Raw genomic sequence first — 17,627 nt, forward strand, 5'->3', positions numbered from 1 at the left:
AGTTCCACCTGACAGCCTTCAGGTCTTAAAGGATCTTCTGCTAGCATCTTGGCAGATACCACGGGACTCCTTGAGAGGTCTGTGGAGTCCAGGTTGTGTTGATATTTTGGGAGTGGTTATGCAGCTGGTCTTATTGTTTGGTTTGAACTACTGATTAAACAAAGTAAAAACATGATTTTCGTCTTTGTTATGTTCCCCAGGTTTATGAAAACCCCTGACGAGATAATGAACGGACAGACGGACCGCCTGGAGCACCTTGAGACGGACTCATATGAACAAATCTACATCAAGGAGGAATCCTGAGGAACTCTGGGAAAAGGAGTCCATGGACTACTTACTACTACAGCCGCTGATGCCTTTCAGAAGCAGCTTGAAGAATCAATGTTTAATCCAGAACGCGCGGACGTTCAGTCATATCAGTCCAACACGGGAGAGGGAAATTAAACCCCATCTCTAACTCTTTTTGCCTTCGGACGATATTATCTTGAAGTAAAAAGAAAGTTTCGATTTTTCCGACGGACGGAGCTGAAAGGACTTTTTAACTGTTTCCCTTTTATTCCTGAGCTGCAAAAGCCAATCACTTTGTGCTTAATGTCACTTTTCTGATTTTTCCCCCCCGTGTCCTCACATGCATTATTGGAATTTTGCTGTTTGTAAAAACAAAAAAGAAAATTGGATGTATACATGTGATAGGAATGTTTTCACCATGGAATAAACATTTTTGATCAAACTGTATGTTTATAGTGGAGCAGTTTCCCTGCTATTGCATCAGACTTCCACATGATGACACTAGTGGACAAGGTTTGAAGGGAGAGGCTCCTGTATGTTTGCAGTTCACCTGATTAAAGAGTGTTTTATGAGTTCAGGAGGTTGCCAGAGCGACTAGAAGATGGGCACAGGTGCTTGGGAATGTAAAGCTTTTGCTGATGTCTTCATGGGTAATTACTGGCACCGAGTTTCACTAATTAATGCAATTTATCACTGATTAATTGGTCATTTGTGTGTCCTGCTTCACCAAATGCGCCCAATCCAGAACCTGTGGCACTTTTTTTTCGTTATAAGACCTATTTTGGTGATTTTTTTTTTTACTTTGTCTGAAACAAACGAATCTGAATAATTTAGGCTTTCGGGTTTTTTTTTACTCATCATGGAAACCAAAAATGCGCACTTTTTTGGTTTTAAAATATCACTTTGAACTGCTGCTTGTCTTAATCTAAGATAATTAGACACGTTTATGTAATCGATTATCGTAGGATATTCGCAGATGGAGTAAATTGCAGTCAAAAAACGTCAGAAATCCGTGACAGTAATCTGATTACTGCTGAGGTAGTGGCGGTGCGCCGTGCGCTCCGGAGTCTCCATAAAAGTTAGTGCGCACAGAGCGGAGCTGTCAGACTGGGAAGAGACGCGGCGGAGCAAAGACTCGGAGCTCAAGTGATCGAGACGGATCCAGTACTTTGACAACTGATTCATTGTAACTGTGAGGTCTGATCTGCTGGGTGTTGGTCACCCTAAAAAAAAAAAAAAAAAAAAAAAAAAGGGCGCACCGACAGGACGCAATTAACGCTCATTATCAGCCCGAGTCTGATCGGTTTCTGCTCGGACCGTCGGAATTTAAAGAAGCAGGAGGTTCGGATGCGGAAGACTTTCACTTCTGATGGTGGATGAGATGCCAACAGAAGAATAATCGTGATTTCTTCAGTGGAAGAGAGAAAAAACAAAGCCACCACTCCCGTTTTTCCCCATCTTCGCCAGTCCAGGACGCAAATGTCTCCACGGCACAGACTCGCCACTGGATTGTAGCAGCAGAAGCCCCACAGATGGTTTAAAAAGGGCGTTAAGGTGCGGGAAGGGAGTGGGACAATTACAGGTAAGACTCGCTCAAGCGACACTCAATTTTTCCTGCTCTGTTTCCGGGGTGCTGGGGAGAGTTTTCCACCCCTCCAGCCGGTGAGAGCGCACGATCCGGGGCGGAAAAAGCACCGAACCGCTGCGTGTGTGGAGCATCAGGGTTTACTCAAAATCCAATCAAAGCTGAAACAATTACAGGAATAAGGAGTGGAGGCCGATCAGTCCTGAATCTGTCTCAGAGTGGAGCAAAATACCCCTTTATCCACTCCTAAAATAACATATTAATGTATTCATTTCACTGGCTTCCACTAATAGACATCAGATGGTCTGATTTGCATTGCAGCGTCATTTTCCTGACAGTGATGCCTCTTAGTTGTTTCTAAAACTTGAAGAACCTTGCAAAGTGTTTGAGTAATACAGCAAAGGAGCTCTGCAAGCAAATCACTGGATAAATCACTGCTGCCTTCCTGGGAGTCCTGGCTGCACATAAATACACAAAAATAAACATTTATAGACGTCTAGAAGGGGTTGACAGTGGAGTCAGTGGAGGTTAACTCAGTCTGGAACAGATGCTTCAAGTCTGACTCTGCTGCCCAAAGCTGCTATATAGTGCAGCCCTTAGAAATACATTTATTCTGGGTTTGGCGTCACTGTGAGGTGTGGCAGGATGATAGCAGGCAAAATTTTATTTTATTATTTACCGGCTTGACCTCCGGCGCTGAGGCTAATGTCAGCAGAAGCACCTGAAGCAAATAATAAGAAGTCCTGTGATGATGAAACACAGTGACACAGTGGCAGGAGGTTTGGGCCCATCTCCCAGCTCCACCTGCTGCCACGGCACTTTTAATTTCATCAAATCAAGCAGCAATAAAAAGGGGATTTGACAGATTTTACATGCCTTTTCTGTTAACTATAGAAAAGTAAAAACAGTGAGTTCCTGAAGGTCATTTATTATCATTAATTTAGCTACAGAAACTCCAATGGCAGAAGAAACTGCAGAGAATATGAATGAGAAGTCTAAATGCCTTCAACTTTCATTTATTTACTGGTGTTTAAGTATTTGCATCTCATTTGCTATTAAACCTGAAAGTTACAGAAACACAATGATTTATTAAATAATTATGGTGTTTGTTTGTAAATCAGCTGTCCCTCAAACTACATAAAAAAGTTCAAAATGCTGAAAAAATGGTCTACATCAATTTCAGCTGTTTTTTAAAAAAAAATTGGACAATTTACTTTTATTTTACAGTTTTCCCTGTTTTGTTAAATTACACATAATCCACATTAAAATCACAGGAAAAAATGTTTTAATTTACATGTAAACCTCAAAAAACAGGCCAGCAGAAAACATCAGCATTTTTATAAATATTTGTAAATCAGCAAAACATAGAATTATTTTTACAGATATTTGCCGTTGTTTAAAAGAAGAACTGTGTATATTAAGGAGTGAAAATAGTTTTAAAAATAAAATACATGAATAAAAACGTTATTTTACAGATTTTCACTGTTTTGTTCCATAAGAGCTCATAAAATCACAGAAAAGGTAATAATTTACATGCTTACTGTAAAAAAAATGGAAAAAAATCTTTATTTTTACGCATAGCTTTTAATTAATTTAAAATGTTTGACCCTAAAATTACACCGTTTTTAAATTGCGTTTAGATCAGCTAAAAATATATGGATATTTACTCCATATTTACCGTCATATTCAGCTTTTGAGTGTCACAATATTCCACTATTTCTGGCATCCTTGTTGCCATACTTTAACTTTTTTTTTTTATTTCTACATAATTTGACTTTTTTTGTGGTGTGCTTTTATTGCTGACATGTCAGATAAAAGAATCCTCACATCTCCTACTAGGTTTGGTGTTGCTAAAAACTTACTGTGACATTCTGTTCAGTTCACAATGTGTAATCTGAATGTTTTCAGCCTCTCCGACCGATAAATGTCACCATCGTCAGACTGATATCAGTGCTGTGATTGCCAGTGGTCGATTCTCAGTTCTAACATGCTCCAAAAACACTTCATTTCCCACAACAACTGACTTTAATTACAATCACTGTTATATGCGAGAACAAAATTAAAAGACTTCATCCACAAATGTTCTCAGATTCTCAGAACTGCTCCTTTACTTCCTCTTCTCTCACCTTCTTCCTGACCTTTACTTTGACATCGCACATCCAGAAAACCTGCGACTTCACCTGCTGACCTTTAACCAATCACAACAGTCCTCCCTAAAAACTCTGCATGAAACATTTGTTTGTGAAGCTCCAATTACTGTCAGCAGCCTCCATCTCAGGTTCACACGCCTCAATTTCCCCAAAACAAAATAAAAATAGAAAATCTCGCCGCTGTAATTTGTGCATGTTTTGCTCAACTAACCCAAAATGGATACAAAGTACTTCTGTCTCTCAGTGGCACAAATTAACCAACTACTTTGACTCAGTTACTGTATTTAAATACTTGCTCTTCAGTTTAGTATTTTCTAATTCAAGATATTTTACAATTATACATATTTTTTAGAATGCTTTTTGCTGCATCATATTCATTAAACAGGAGTGCTGGTGTCCACTTAGAGGAAATTTTGAGCATGAACACTAAATTTCCTACATTCTGATGATTTTCTATGCACCAATTTGTTCCTTTTTTGTGTCATTTTATAGGTGTATAAAGCACAAAATTCAGGCACAATGTCTAAACACAAACTTGTATGCACTAAATATTAAGGGGGGTGTATATGCTGCATTATTTCTGGAATCTGCCCCTACGTTGATGACTCACTACTATTCACACTGATATTTACTGCACTTACAGATACAGCCCAGTGGCCTCTTACATAAAAGCAGAATATACACTTTGAGGTCTCTTGTCAAGAGAGATTATTTGAGGTGAAACTAGAATAAAAATTACCAAAATCATAGATTCAGACGAAAGTTTTTATCATCTCACATCTCTCAAAAAATGTGTCCTGTGACTCTTCAGATCGGCCCGGCCCTGATGTTGGGAAACACTGAAAAACGTAACTGTGTATTGAATAGTTGAAACTGATTCATTTAAACCGCCGAACCCAAAACCTGGCGGCAGGTTTGAAAGAAATATTTTTAATGATATCAGCCAAAAAACTAGCCTGTAAAAATAGAAGGATTTGTCTGATTTTCAACATTCCAACAGTCCTTGAATGTGTCAGTACAACAGGAAAATAAACCAAATCTAAGCTTAAAATTTTGATATTTCATCAAAATCACTTATCTTACATGTCTCATTTGGAAAAAGTGCCAAAAATTAACTCTTTTCTTTAACCAGATTTTGTGAAAACAAAAACAAATCTGCATTCTTTGGTGTAATTGTGAAGTTATTAGTCACTTGACTGTGATCAACTGTTATTAATTCAGGCTGTGTTTACACAGAGCAGGTAGGAAAAATCTATCGTTAAATAGCTTTAGTATGCAAAGCTACCACTTATTTCCGGTATGGGTGACACTTGTGGGAAGTTAGACTTAATTTTTGCCAAATAAGTAATCAAAGCAATTTTGCTTTTTCTCTTTCTTTTCTTGATGATTTATGGCATTATAAATGTGTCAGGGAAGATATTTCTTATTTCTCTCTGCTTCTAGTCATGATTGCTCTGTTTCCATAGAGGTGCAGGACTTTAATATTGCAGTGAAAAATGAGCTCACAGTGAGTAAAAATGTGGCAAAAGCAGAAAACGGCTCAGAGGGTTAATATGTATTTCTGTTTGAATACTTATTTAACAGTGTATTTTTACATGCTATCACTCGAATAAAGCATCCGACTGCCTCTTCTGCTGCTGCTGCCGTCTCTCACATATTATGACGTCACCTGGCAACTCCGAGCAACTTTTCTAGCAGCCAACACCTACTTCCCTCAGAAAAGAACTGGCAGCCCAGTCGGTCCCCCATTAGCTGGAAGCATCAGCAGCAGCAACAGCAGCTCCAGCAGCTCCAGGCCTCCTGGCTCAGGTCAGACCGACCCCTTCCATCCCCTCCACCACCACCTACCCCTGTCCAGCTGGGCCGACTGGTGCCGACTGTCTGGCCAGCACCACCATATCAGCCAATGTCACCTTTCTTCCGGCGGGTCACGTGGCCTCGTCCTGGCGCTGCCTCGCCATCGATCCAGAGCGATGACACCGAAGGCTTCATGGTCCACTGCTCCTCGCCGACCGGGCCGAGTTAGCGCTGAATCTGAGCAGCTGTGACACACAAGCAGAGGGAGGGTCAGTGAGTTAGTCTTTTAAAGAAACTCCTTCATAAACACTGCACACATCTTGGACCACGTGAAACATAAAAACACACCAGAACAGGGATGGCTGGTATAAATGGGCTAACAGGGCTAAGATGAGAAAATTATTTTCAAATAACTTACAACAGATTGTTTTAAGTTTAGGTGAAACCAAAGGTAGCAACAGCACCAATCAGTCAACAGAAAAACATAGAATATCTCGAAATGGGCTTATTTTTTACAGCCCCAGCAGATACAGTCCGCTTTCATTCATTTCGTTCTTGTAAGTGATTGACAGGTCTCATGTCCCGCCCCCGTGATTTACTGATCATTTGGGCTAACTTCAGGCAGCCCACAGGCCACTGACTTTGACCAATAGCAGCGAGTTAACACAGCAGTGCTGCTATTTGTGCCAGAGTTGGGAAGGGAGAAAAGGTTAAGCAATGGCGGGCGTTAGCATGAACGAGGTGGATTATTTGCTTTCATGTCCATTTTCCTCAATGTCTTTGGAAGAAAAGCTAGAAGTTAAGAGACTGGGATCACATCGGCCAAACGATGTTCAAATAACTCAATGAGACAAACGTCAAAATTGTAAGTTTTGCATTACTTGGTTTGACAGAAAGGACTGGCTAACAGCAAGTGTAGCTAAGAATTCACTTTTCTGTTTCCCATGCTTACTTTTTGGAGGAGATAAGACAGTTGCAGTAGGCTATCTGTGGGCAGTCGTTGCAGTTGGAACACGTTTTGTAGTGGTGTGTGTGTGTGCGCGTGCGTTGATGTAGAGCACTAAAAAAAGTATAGTGTACCTGTAATTGAACTGTGTGTATCATAGGTGATGTTGCTTTTGCAGCTGTGTTAACCATTTAATCGGTATTATGCATTTGTTAGCCCACCCAACAAATTTCATCACCAGCCGCCACTGCACCAGATAATGTTCTCACGAAGCCAAAGTCCTAACAAGTAAATCCAAAAGAGATTAGTGGAGTTGAAAGAGACATTTCAGCAAAAACATACACTACCGTTCAGAAGTTTGGGGTCACCTAGAAATGTCAAGACATTGTTATTGTGGTAAATGACTATTCTAGCTGGAAACAGCTGATTTTTAATGGAATATCTGCATAGGGGTACAGAGGAACATTTCCAGCAACCATCACTCCTGTGTTCTAATGCTACATTGTGTTAGCTAATGGTGTTGAAAGGCTCATTGATGATTAGAAACCCTTGTGCAGTTATGGTAGCTCATGAATAAAAATCTGCGTTGTAATGGCATTACCTGTGCGACTCCAAACTTTTGAACGGTAGTGTGCAAATAATAAAATCAATGGTTGAGATTTTTCCATTTCGGCCACACTGCCCAGCTCTGTTTAACCTTCTTTCTGCATTTTCTTTATAAATACGGAAGCAGCTCGTTTTTCTTGGGAAAAAGTAATTAAAATATGACAAAGTGGACATTTTCTTGCAGTTAAAGCCTTTGTAATGTATGAGTTATAAGCATAAAGCACATTTTATCCTCTGCGATCCAAATAAAAGGCTTCACAGGAGGTCATGTGTCTCCTTGACAGGCGAGTTTCTGCCTCCTCACCACAAAACCATTGGAATTTGTGTAAAATATCGGCGGCTGATTGGCACCCACAGCGCCGGCGTTTGATGTAAGTAGGAAGCGAGGGCTTCATTTTATTATTTTTTTGTTCTCACTCTCTTTCACATTCCATTTGATGTGCAGCTCACTCGCTTCTCTCTCTGTTTCATTTGAAGTGAAGCAAACTCACCAGTCGCTGAATAAACAGCGGCTCAGCTCAATGATAAAATAACAGCAAAGCGTTCTTATACATTTTTCACTTTGACCTCCGTCTTTGTCGTCTGATTAGATTTTTTTTCCCCTCTACACTTGTCTGCTGGCAGTCTTTGGCAGGCTTTTCTTTTCACTGTTCCTTTCATTGGTTTTCATTTTTGGTGCTGTAGACTTGGACCTATCTTTACGAAAAACTGACAACTCAGGCTGTGACGGCAGATGTTGCTGGTTTTAACCCTTTCACCTGAATATTACAGTAAAGAGCAGAAGTTAACGCCTTAGAGTAAATGCAGAAGTTAAATAGTCGGTATTTGCTTTGGTGTAAAATGAACAATTAACAGTTCAGACTAATCATCATAAAATCTACCAACCCACACAGTAGGAACTCAATGCAACTAAAGTCACTGATGAGATTTAAATGTTCTGTTGTTTCAATCCTTCATGTGTCCACCTTTATTTTAGATGACTCACTTCACCATTGCATAAGAAAAAAAATCATATTTCTGGGAAGATGTTTTAGTGGATTTGCTCCACTTTTCTCTTTAAAATACCCCAAAGGTGTTCTGTTGGACCAAAATCAGGCAACATACTTATCCAGGTCACAGTTTTGTTGTTTGTGGAATATTCCTCTTCTGCAAAGCTTCTGCAGCTGGCATTTTGGCATACACACAAATATTCAAGGTGCCATCTAAAGACATCATAGATCCTCATATCATCACAGTCCCATCTCCATGCTTCACTGTCAGGACTATGCATTTACTGTGGTAGTGTTAACCAGGTTCACACCGACATGTTGGACTCCATCCGAGTCATACTGATTCATCTCGGTCTCATTTGATCAAAGAATGAGCTCCCAACATTCATCAGATTTATTTTTTTTGTGTTATTTAGCAAAAAAAGAAGGCAAACAGGGGTGTTTTTCTTCAATGCGGTCCTCAGAGGTTGAAATTATCGGCCGTTTTTCACACTGTCTGAACTGTCAGAAGCTGATTTTTATTGATTACCCATTGCCAAGTTTTAAGTATTTGTTTATTAGAGCTAAACTGTGCAGGTAATGTGTGGCAACATTTTATTAAGACGACCACTGCAGCTCTGGTTTGTGGCACCGTGGCTCGTTTTATACCTCCCGATTTCTGCCAATACTGATATAATGTTTCCACTGATCCGCCTGTATCCTTTTCCATCTTTCCATCTCTGAGTGAAACAATCAGATTTGTTCAATCCCTCCAGCAGTTCTTAAGGAGCCAGAATGCAGACATGCACATGAAGTCAGCTCATTGGTCCAAAACGATTCTCAAGTATTTTCTAACCGTGTCCATGCAGGGGGACTAATAAGGGATCACAGGTGGACTTCTGTTCCAGTGAAAATAGATTGTGTAACTTGTGTTTCAGTTTCTATTTTGGGGCCTGTATTTTCAATATTGTCTCCCTGAAGTATATGTTTTTCATTATCTCTCCACTTAGAAATAATGTAGCTCTTGAGAGGAGATACAGTTTTGAATGAAGCGACATCTGAAAGACAGTGGTGTGCTGGCTTCCTTTGTACACCGAATGACAGTGCACTGATGCAGATTTGGCAAGAGTTTTGTAAACAACAAATGATCTTTGCTGTTTTTGAGCACAAACATATCTGGTTTTTACACTGTTAAAGATTTATAGACTGGAAAAAGGGGCCCATCAGCAGAACATGATAACCGAGATCCATCTTGACCTGCCAGCATTGATAAATTAGAAGCATATCTGAAAATTATCCATTACCGGTAGCTGATCCCAGCTGGACAGGCCGCTTATCAATCACAGAGCTGACACCAGCGGCTGGACAACCTAAAACTGCACGGACTGTAGGGAGGAAACCGAAACTTTGCACAGAAAGGAACCAACTGCCAGCGATGACGACAAAAGAAGCACCCTTAATTCAGTCTGTAATTGACAACTGAAAGTAAGAAATGTGAAGAAAAAGTCTACTTTGATCACATTTTGATAGCGTTAACCATCCTTGCTCTTTTATAGCTTTGATTTTTTTGTTTTTGTTTTGAAAGATCTAATTTTAAGGGTCTTCATATTCGCAAACAGACACTTTAGATCAACTTATTATCCGTGCAATTAGATCCTGATATTGGTGGAAGAAAAATTTGGAATCCATCGCCTGCTGTTCTGTAGACATACAGCAAATTAGAGTTATGTTGTCAAGAGAAAATGGACTGATCACTGTCTATTAACCATTTCACAAACTACTTGGAAGCATTGTCAACTTGTTCACTGGTTTGGAAGAAACTCGGATTTCTTTCGGAGTTGTGAAACTGATTTTAACCCTATAGAGGCCAGTAAAGCGCAGACACTACGATTTTATATTCATTTTTTGATTGGTGGTAAAAACTGGGGAGTTCCACAAACATTTCACACATTCACCAGGTCTCAGAGAGTTTTTCATTGCAGTGATGGGTTTGTAAAAATACACAATAAAGTACACATAAGAATCTTTAGACACAAAACCACGGGATATTGTGCAACTTTTTTTTTCCAAAGTTGAGGGATACATCTATGCCATTTCTCTATTTTGAAATATATGTGGAAATGAAATCACTGCAACATAGAATGTGGCCATTTAATATAGATGTGCCAACAAGCAAAATGACCTTGCACTGAGATGTGTGTTATGCATGTGTACGTTATGTACAGACGACAAATCACGTGACCTAAATATGTAGCGAGTAGCAGGAATTGATGGGACTCAGAAACAACCCCACAATTTAATCAACTGTTCCTTGTATGATTTGTGATGGATAAGTCCTGATAAGTCCGTACGGTTGATTTGTCTTTGGATCGCAATCATGTGATTGACAGCAGGCAGCTGATGTCTTCACTTGTCATAGTTACAGTGATAGGTGCCGCTATCTCACGATACAGAAATCTTTATCAAATCCGTGGATCCAGACTATAAGCCGTATCACTGCCAAAATCTAATCACTTGGTGCTTGTATCATTTCTGACCTTCCCTGAAAATTTCATCCAAATCCGTTGGTCTGTTTTTGAATAATGTTGTGAACAGACAGACAGACAGACAGACTAACTTACGCCGATCATTGCATAACTGAGAATAATCGGTGGAGTAGTTACTTAGATTAAGTTATTAACTGGTAAAATAATTGATGGATTACTTGGTTATTCCCTGCCTGAGTTTCAAACAAATCAAAATTCCAACATTGATTCTTCCTGTTAATCTACTGAATGACTAATTCAGAGTTGAGGTCACCGAGGAAAGACAACCGAACCTCGTGGTTAAATAAAAATTGCTGGTTATTAAAGGAACAAACAGAACCTTTAAAGGGACACACTACTTCCAGCACTGGCACTGAATGCTGGCCGTGGACGTAAATCGTGAGACGTGGAGTCCAATGTGGGTGGAATTCGTTGGAACGGTGGCAGAATTGCCAAAGCGAGGCCCAGGTTGAAAAATAACCGAATAATGCTGAGTAAATTTGAAGCGCTCTCTCCTCTATGAAAGCATTAAGCTTTTCCAATACAGGTAAAGTGATGAAAAAAGGCAAATTACAGGAGCTGCTGTGCTGTCTTTTTTTTTTTACATCCATCCATCCCAGGATTCCTCCTCTCTGCTGTATTTCCCTGGTCCTCCTCGTTCCATGCTGTCCTTCTCCTCATGCAACAGTCCTCCTCCAGTTAGATGTGATCCTATTTCATGCAGAGGGAGAAAGAAGGCGGAGAAACAGTAGAAGAAGAGAAGATGTTGAGGGGGAAAACGGGAGATCCGCTGGTCCGTGTCCAGGTTTTCCCCCCCATGTGGCTGTTTTATCTCTTCAGCAGCGTCTTAGTGTTGCTCAGCGTGTGGCCCAGTGGCTTATAAACATGCGGCCGTCACGCAGGATAACTCCGAAAGCCTCCAAACAAACTCATACGTTGGACAGCAGAAACATCCTTTCCTCCTCCGTCCCTCTTCCCTCCGTTTCATTTCGACGGCCGGCAGTGTGTGCAGAGCTGTGGGCCTCCAGTACTTTCATGATGTGAGCCAAAACCCATCTGGGACTCAATATCCTGTTTACCAGCTCTCAGCACTCTGAAAACCACAACAATACCGAGCTGAGTCAGAAGTTCAGAACTCATTACAGTTTGTTCAGGTCACGGGCAAGGTCGAAGTCTTCTGCCTCTCCGTCACTCTGCTCAGTCGACTTCAGAAAGCAGACTCTGCTGCTGCTGCTGCTTTTTATTTTTTTTCTGCTTTTCCAATCTATACATGTCTTCGTGTCACGCTTTCAGAGCAAATCTCCCGGCAGCCACATCTGAAGGCTGTTATGGTGGTCCACCAGATAATAGCGAGGCATTTGGTACTGCTTGTAGGTTGATTGGAACTTATTGTAAGAATAAATAAACCTGATGTGGTGAATCTGCTTTAAAATTAGTGCAACTCAGCTGCTGCAAAAACCCACCTCAATCATTTCTTGTAGTTCCTGGATTGTCTCTAAAAAACACTTACAATTGTTTGCATTATTATTATCATTATATTGGTATTGAAGATTTTCAGTTACAGAACATCATTTGTTCAAGAATTTGTGGAAAAATGTTCATCTCTGTAACAGAAATGTCTACGTTTCTTCAAAAATCTGATGTAAACAGAATGATAGCATAACACAACTAAAAATATAACTAAAAAGAAAAGAAATAAATGTAATATCCATGTTTGTCTCTGGCAAATGCACGAACTGTATAATATTAATCATCTTGTATTAATCATCTAGCCTCACAAATATGCCAATGGATTTGAAAGCATGTTGGATTATTATATATATTTTCTAATTTAGTGACAAAATTTCAGTACTTTTTACAGCCAGAAACCGTGAAAACAGAGAGGACTGTTGGATTTTCAACTTTCTGATGAACTAATCTTCCCTGATGTGATTCTGTTGCAAAACTTCATCAAATCTAAGCCTAAAATGGTGATATTTCCCTTTATTCTACATGTTTTAATTAAAAAATTGCTACAAATAAACCCTTTGCTCTGAGCAAACTGTGCAGAAAACAAAACAAGCCAAAAAAAAAATCTGCACTTCTCTGCACTTAGTGGCTTTACTGTGAACACCACCAAAAACTAGGGACTTTGGCTGAACTGCAGGCTGTATTTACACAGACTAGATAAAATATAGTATGCTAAAAATCAAACCTAACCAGTACAATATCTATATTATGTAGAGCCACCATTTTTTCAGTATTGGTATCACCTGTTGGAATGTTGAACATGTTAATTCCACCCCCCCCCCCCCCCCCCCCCCATTTTTGTAAAATAAATAAAGTCAATTTAGTTTTTTTTCTTTTTCTATGATTTATGTTATAACTGCTCGGCCACACAAAATACACTTCTGAGTTTCATCTCCTTCTAGTCATGGTTTTACTGTTTCTATAGATGTGCAGGACTTTATGTCGCAGAGGAAAAAAAGACCCCACAGCGAGGAAAAACGTGACAGAAGAGAAAAAACAAAAATGCAAAAAGGGTAAACTCAAACGTCTACAACTTGTATGTATTCAGCAACACCACAGAAAACCCGATGTAGATCCGGCTAATGCTAATTATTCTGCTATTAGTCATGTGACAAGGCTCTTGGAGGTCTGTTATCATCTCTGTCTTTCTTTGAAAATGTTTCTTTGTATAACAGGCTATAACTTCCGGTCACAGTTGCAGTTTTTAGCAGCTGTTACTGAAACTGAAAGAATTTTTTTGTCTGGGGCTCGAGCAACTGATTTCTGGCAGCCGGACAGTGTATGTGGGACTGACACAGAATAAACTACAGTAATGAAGGAAGATGACAAGCAGTGCATCAGCGTAGGAGCATATTGACGTAGTTTCAGCATTTTTGGACCATCATATAGATACTGTACACGGGGGCAAAGCTTTGCATTGTGGATATTTTGGCAATAATAGCATGAAGGCTGCATTTTTTTTGTTCCACTGTGGGAAGTTTGGAAGGGATGAATTTTAAATATAGAATTCAGACACAGTAGGAAATAAACACAGCATAACGAGGTGGGATGGATGAACTGTGCAGCTGCCAGTGACTCTCTTACAATTAGCGCTAAAGAACCACCAGAGCTGATGACTCTGCGGAGATTTTACAGCAATATATAAATCTAAAGGAAGTCCTTTAGGATTGGATGTAAGGATGATAATGATTGTACTACCTTTTTGATTGTTCAGCACTGCAGCGACCGGAGGAGGTCAGAATACAGGAAATTTCATGTTGGCAAGAAGAGAGCATTGTGGAGGTTTAGCTAGCAAAGAGGCACCATGACAGACTGCTATGGTGGCCAATAGCTTGTAGCTAGTGCCTCCGTTTTCAAGTCAAACTTTACTCTGGTAGGACAGCATTTCTAAAACCGGGGCAAACACATGGTCGTCGTTTAACCCCTGCCACCCTAAAACCGACTATAGCTGAAAGAATGTCCTCTGTACTGATTAATTACTCCCCATGATGCTCTCCATTGTCACAGTTTCACTAGCAATGGGGCAGTATGACAAAAACTTCTATTTTGGTCAGTGGCTTGTGAGTAGCGCTCATCCTTCTGAGACATGTCTTATTCTGTTAAGGCGGCGTTCCTAATGCCGGGATAATCACGCTAATGATTAGTTTATTACCGACTGGCAACGCTGCTGACATTGGTTAAGAAAGCTGCTTAAATTTTGTATCCCTAGTTCGGCTTGAGTTGCTGCCCAAGAGAAGACATTTAAGTGTCTTGAGATCTTAGTTACAAGTGAAATGGATGGCGAGATAGAAAGACGGATTGGTGCAGTGTTAGCAGTAATGCTGGAGTTGTATCGGACTCTCCGGACAGAGATGAGCCAAAACGCGCATCTCTACGTTCCAACCCTCACCTGTGGTCATGAGCTCTGAATGGTAACTGAAAGAATAAGATTGCAGACATAAGGAGCTGAAAGGTGGTTTCTCTGTAGGGTGGCTGGACTCACTCAGATCTGATGAGGAGCTTGGAGTAAATTTGGTGCTTCAAAAGGAGCCAGCTGAGGTGGTTCAGGTACCTCATTCGGATCCCACAATAGACCCAAAACTCACTGAAGGGATTATGTATCTCATCTAGCTTGGGAACGCCTCGGGATCCCCCATGAGGAACTGGAAAGAACTGCTAGGAAAAGGGATGGTAGGGAATGGTCTGGTTAGCCTGATGACACCAAGACCTGAACTTGGATGGATGGATGGATGGATGGATGGATGGATGGATGGATGGATGGATGGATGGATGGATGGATGGATGGATGGATGGATGGATGGATGTTGAAGGAAGTTCATCTTATGTAATTTACAGCCACAACACTAAAACCACTGACAGGTAACACGAAAAACATTGGTCATCCAGTCACAATGCAATGTTCTGCTAGCAGAACTTTCAATCCTGCCGTTCATGTAGAATTTATGTGGACATGTAACACCTATCTAAATACTATTGCAGATCAAGTCCAACCCCTAAACATAATGACTTCTCCCAACAGGACAAAGCTCCTGATGACAAATAAAAAACTACTTAAAAATGGGTTGAGAAGCACAACAAAGAGCTTGAGGCATTGACCTGACCTTCGAACTCCCCAGATCCCAAGCTGAAGGTTGCACCAGACCAAGTTGAATCCATGGAGACGTCACTACCCAAAGAACCCACAGCCAACATCCTGACACCACAGGACACCTCCAAAAAACTTGTCCATGCCCTCACAGTTAAGATGTTTTGACAGCGATAGTGAGTACCTACATGAGATAAGGCAGGTGGTTTTAATGCTGTGGCAGATCGCTGGAGTCCCTGAAGCGAGTGTGTGCGAGATCATATTGCAGCTGTTTGTCAGAAATCTGAGGTGGAAACACGCTTTGATGCCCAGAAATAAACCGCTTCACACGGAATTTGTTACTCATTAGATATGAGCATACAATATGAATATATTCTATTCTATTTGTACAAAATCCACACACACACAAACAGGTTTTTGACCCACCTTTTTCCACGACGACGGTTAAATATTCATCCTGGTGTATGTGGAAAACATGCAGAGTGTGTTGTGTGTGTTTCCCCCTGGCAGAGTTTCATCTCGCTGAGCTGTATGCCTCGTTTGGCTCACTGTGAGCCCCCCAGGCTATTTAACCCGGGGGCTGTAACCTAAAGACCTGATACTGCAGCCTGTGGCTTTCAATCTGACCGCTCTCCCTCACTTATCTGGCAAATAAGCCGTTTTAATTGCTTACACACAGAGCCCTATCAGGCCATGTAGTCAGCATGGAGATAAGGGTTACACAGAGTCGGGGCATTAGTAACAGGATGAGAGGACCGCAAAAAAAAAAAAAAAAAACAGAGCTGCAAGCTCCCGAGAGAACCAAGAGTCAGGAAATAGCTGCGGCCATCCTATTAATTTCAAACTCACAGAGCCATTGCTGCACCTTACTACGGGGCTCAGGAGATGTAGTTCACCCAAATCAAAGCAAATCTGAATTAAGTTGGCAGTGTGTGGCATTATCAATGGGCAGGCCGGGAGGTTGCAGTGCATTTGTGCTGATAAAAAGCACAAAAATGTGGAGTATCTGCTGCTAATTCAGAATCGGAATCAGTCCAGCTGCCAAGAATTCGTCACTAGAACACAAACACAACGCAGCAAGGACACGGTGTGACTGGTTTGAAATTTCAGCTTCACTTCAAATTATTAGCACACACGGGCCCTTTAGAATAAAATGGCTTTTCATATAAGCATTTGCACGTCACATAATCAGCATCCTCCCACTATCCCGAGGGATCTGGATTGTTGAAGTTTCACTGTGTATTGTTTTGACCCATGTGCCCCGCATGAAGAGCTAGTCAACACAGTAGCCGGGTAAATGTCAGCTACACTAGGCTTCTAATGAGACCAGAGACTAAGGAGAGGGCTGACACCATCATAGGCTCTGCTGAGAGCCTCATTTACATTATACCAGGCGACAGCTGGAGATATGAGGGGAGAGACAGAGCAGAGAGGGAGCTGGAAAGAAATGAAGCAGCAGGAGAAAACATGTTGGTTTTAGGTCGGCAAATATTTCTCAGAAGCACAAATGATGTCATTGGTTCAGTTAAACCTCAGAGGGTGGGACCCTGAATGGATATTTTCTTTTAAGTTAAAGCTCAACAAAGCAGTATTTTCACATTAACACTGGACAAAATGACTGCATGTGATAAAACAGAGAGAAACAGGCTGCAGTTCTTTTTAGGTCTATGTAGCATTTTAGCACCTTTCAGGCCATTTTGTTGCGGTTGTCATTGCAAGGCAGCTGTTTTCTGCAAAAAAAAATCTAATAAACTAGGTCCAACAATCAGGAAAAGGTGGTGGAGACCAAAAACTGAGTTAAAACAGAAGGGAATGGCCAGAAACACCACCGCAAATAAATACAACTGATGTTCCAAGTCAGCTAGACATGTTCCCTGTCAAATTTGTACAGTGATAATAAATGAATGAACGAAGGTTTAAGTAACTTTAAGGGTTGAAAGTTAAACAAAAAATATGGTTTTGATCAGATTCTAAATAGTATCACAAGACCACAAACACCACAATTAGAACCCAACACTTCACTAATAAAAAGTAATTTACAATTATCTGTATTTTTATCTTGTCAGATTGTGTCAAAAATTGCAGGTACTGACTCTGACCTCCAAAACATTTCTAGGCATTTTTTATTTTTTTTGCTCCTGTCATTTTTACACACCGGTGGTTCATTT

At 40.6% G+C, this 17,627-nt stretch overlaps 2 protein-coding genes across 4 annotated transcripts in view; both read left to right on the forward strand.

Annotated features, from left to right (window-relative positions):
• Positions 1 to 735, forward strand: part of etv6 (ETS variant transcription factor 6) — a 43,755-nt gene extending 43,020 nt beyond the window's left edge. For both annotated transcript variants that reach the window (XM_022189343.2, XM_022189344.2), the window contains exon 8: positions 201 to 735. In XM_022189343.2, the coding sequence (XP_022045035.2) occupies positions 201 to 303 (103 nt within the window). In that variant the 3' untranslated portion in view covers positions 304 to 735. The remainder of the gene's footprint in view (positions 1 to 200) is intronic.
• Positions 736 to 1,346: 611 nt separating this feature from the next.
• tafa2 (TAFA chemokine like family member 2) overlaps positions 1,347 to 17,627 on the forward strand; it is a 92,913-nt gene continuing 76,632 nt past the window's right edge. Inside the window, exon 1 of one of the 2 annotated variants that reach the window (XM_022189345.2) lies at positions 1,347 to 1,870. Coding sequence is in view for 1 of the 2 variants with exons in the window: in XM_051951912.1 (XP_051807872.1) it covers positions 7,640 to 7,743 (104 nt within the window). In the remaining variant the exon portion in view is untranslated. Of the gene's footprint in view, positions 1,871 to 7,602; positions 7,744 to 17,627 lie in introns of those variants that run through there. The other variant, XM_051951912.1, reaches the window with a different exon arrangement.

The sequence above is a fragment of the Acanthochromis polyacanthus genome, chromosome 1 (genome assembly GCF_021347895.1).
Source record: "Acanthochromis polyacanthus isolate Apoly-LR-REF ecotype Palm Island chromosome 1, KAUST_Apoly_ChrSc, whole genome shotgun sequence".
Taxonomy (NCBI): domain Eukaryota; kingdom Metazoa; phylum Chordata; class Actinopteri; family Pomacentridae; genus Acanthochromis; species Acanthochromis polyacanthus.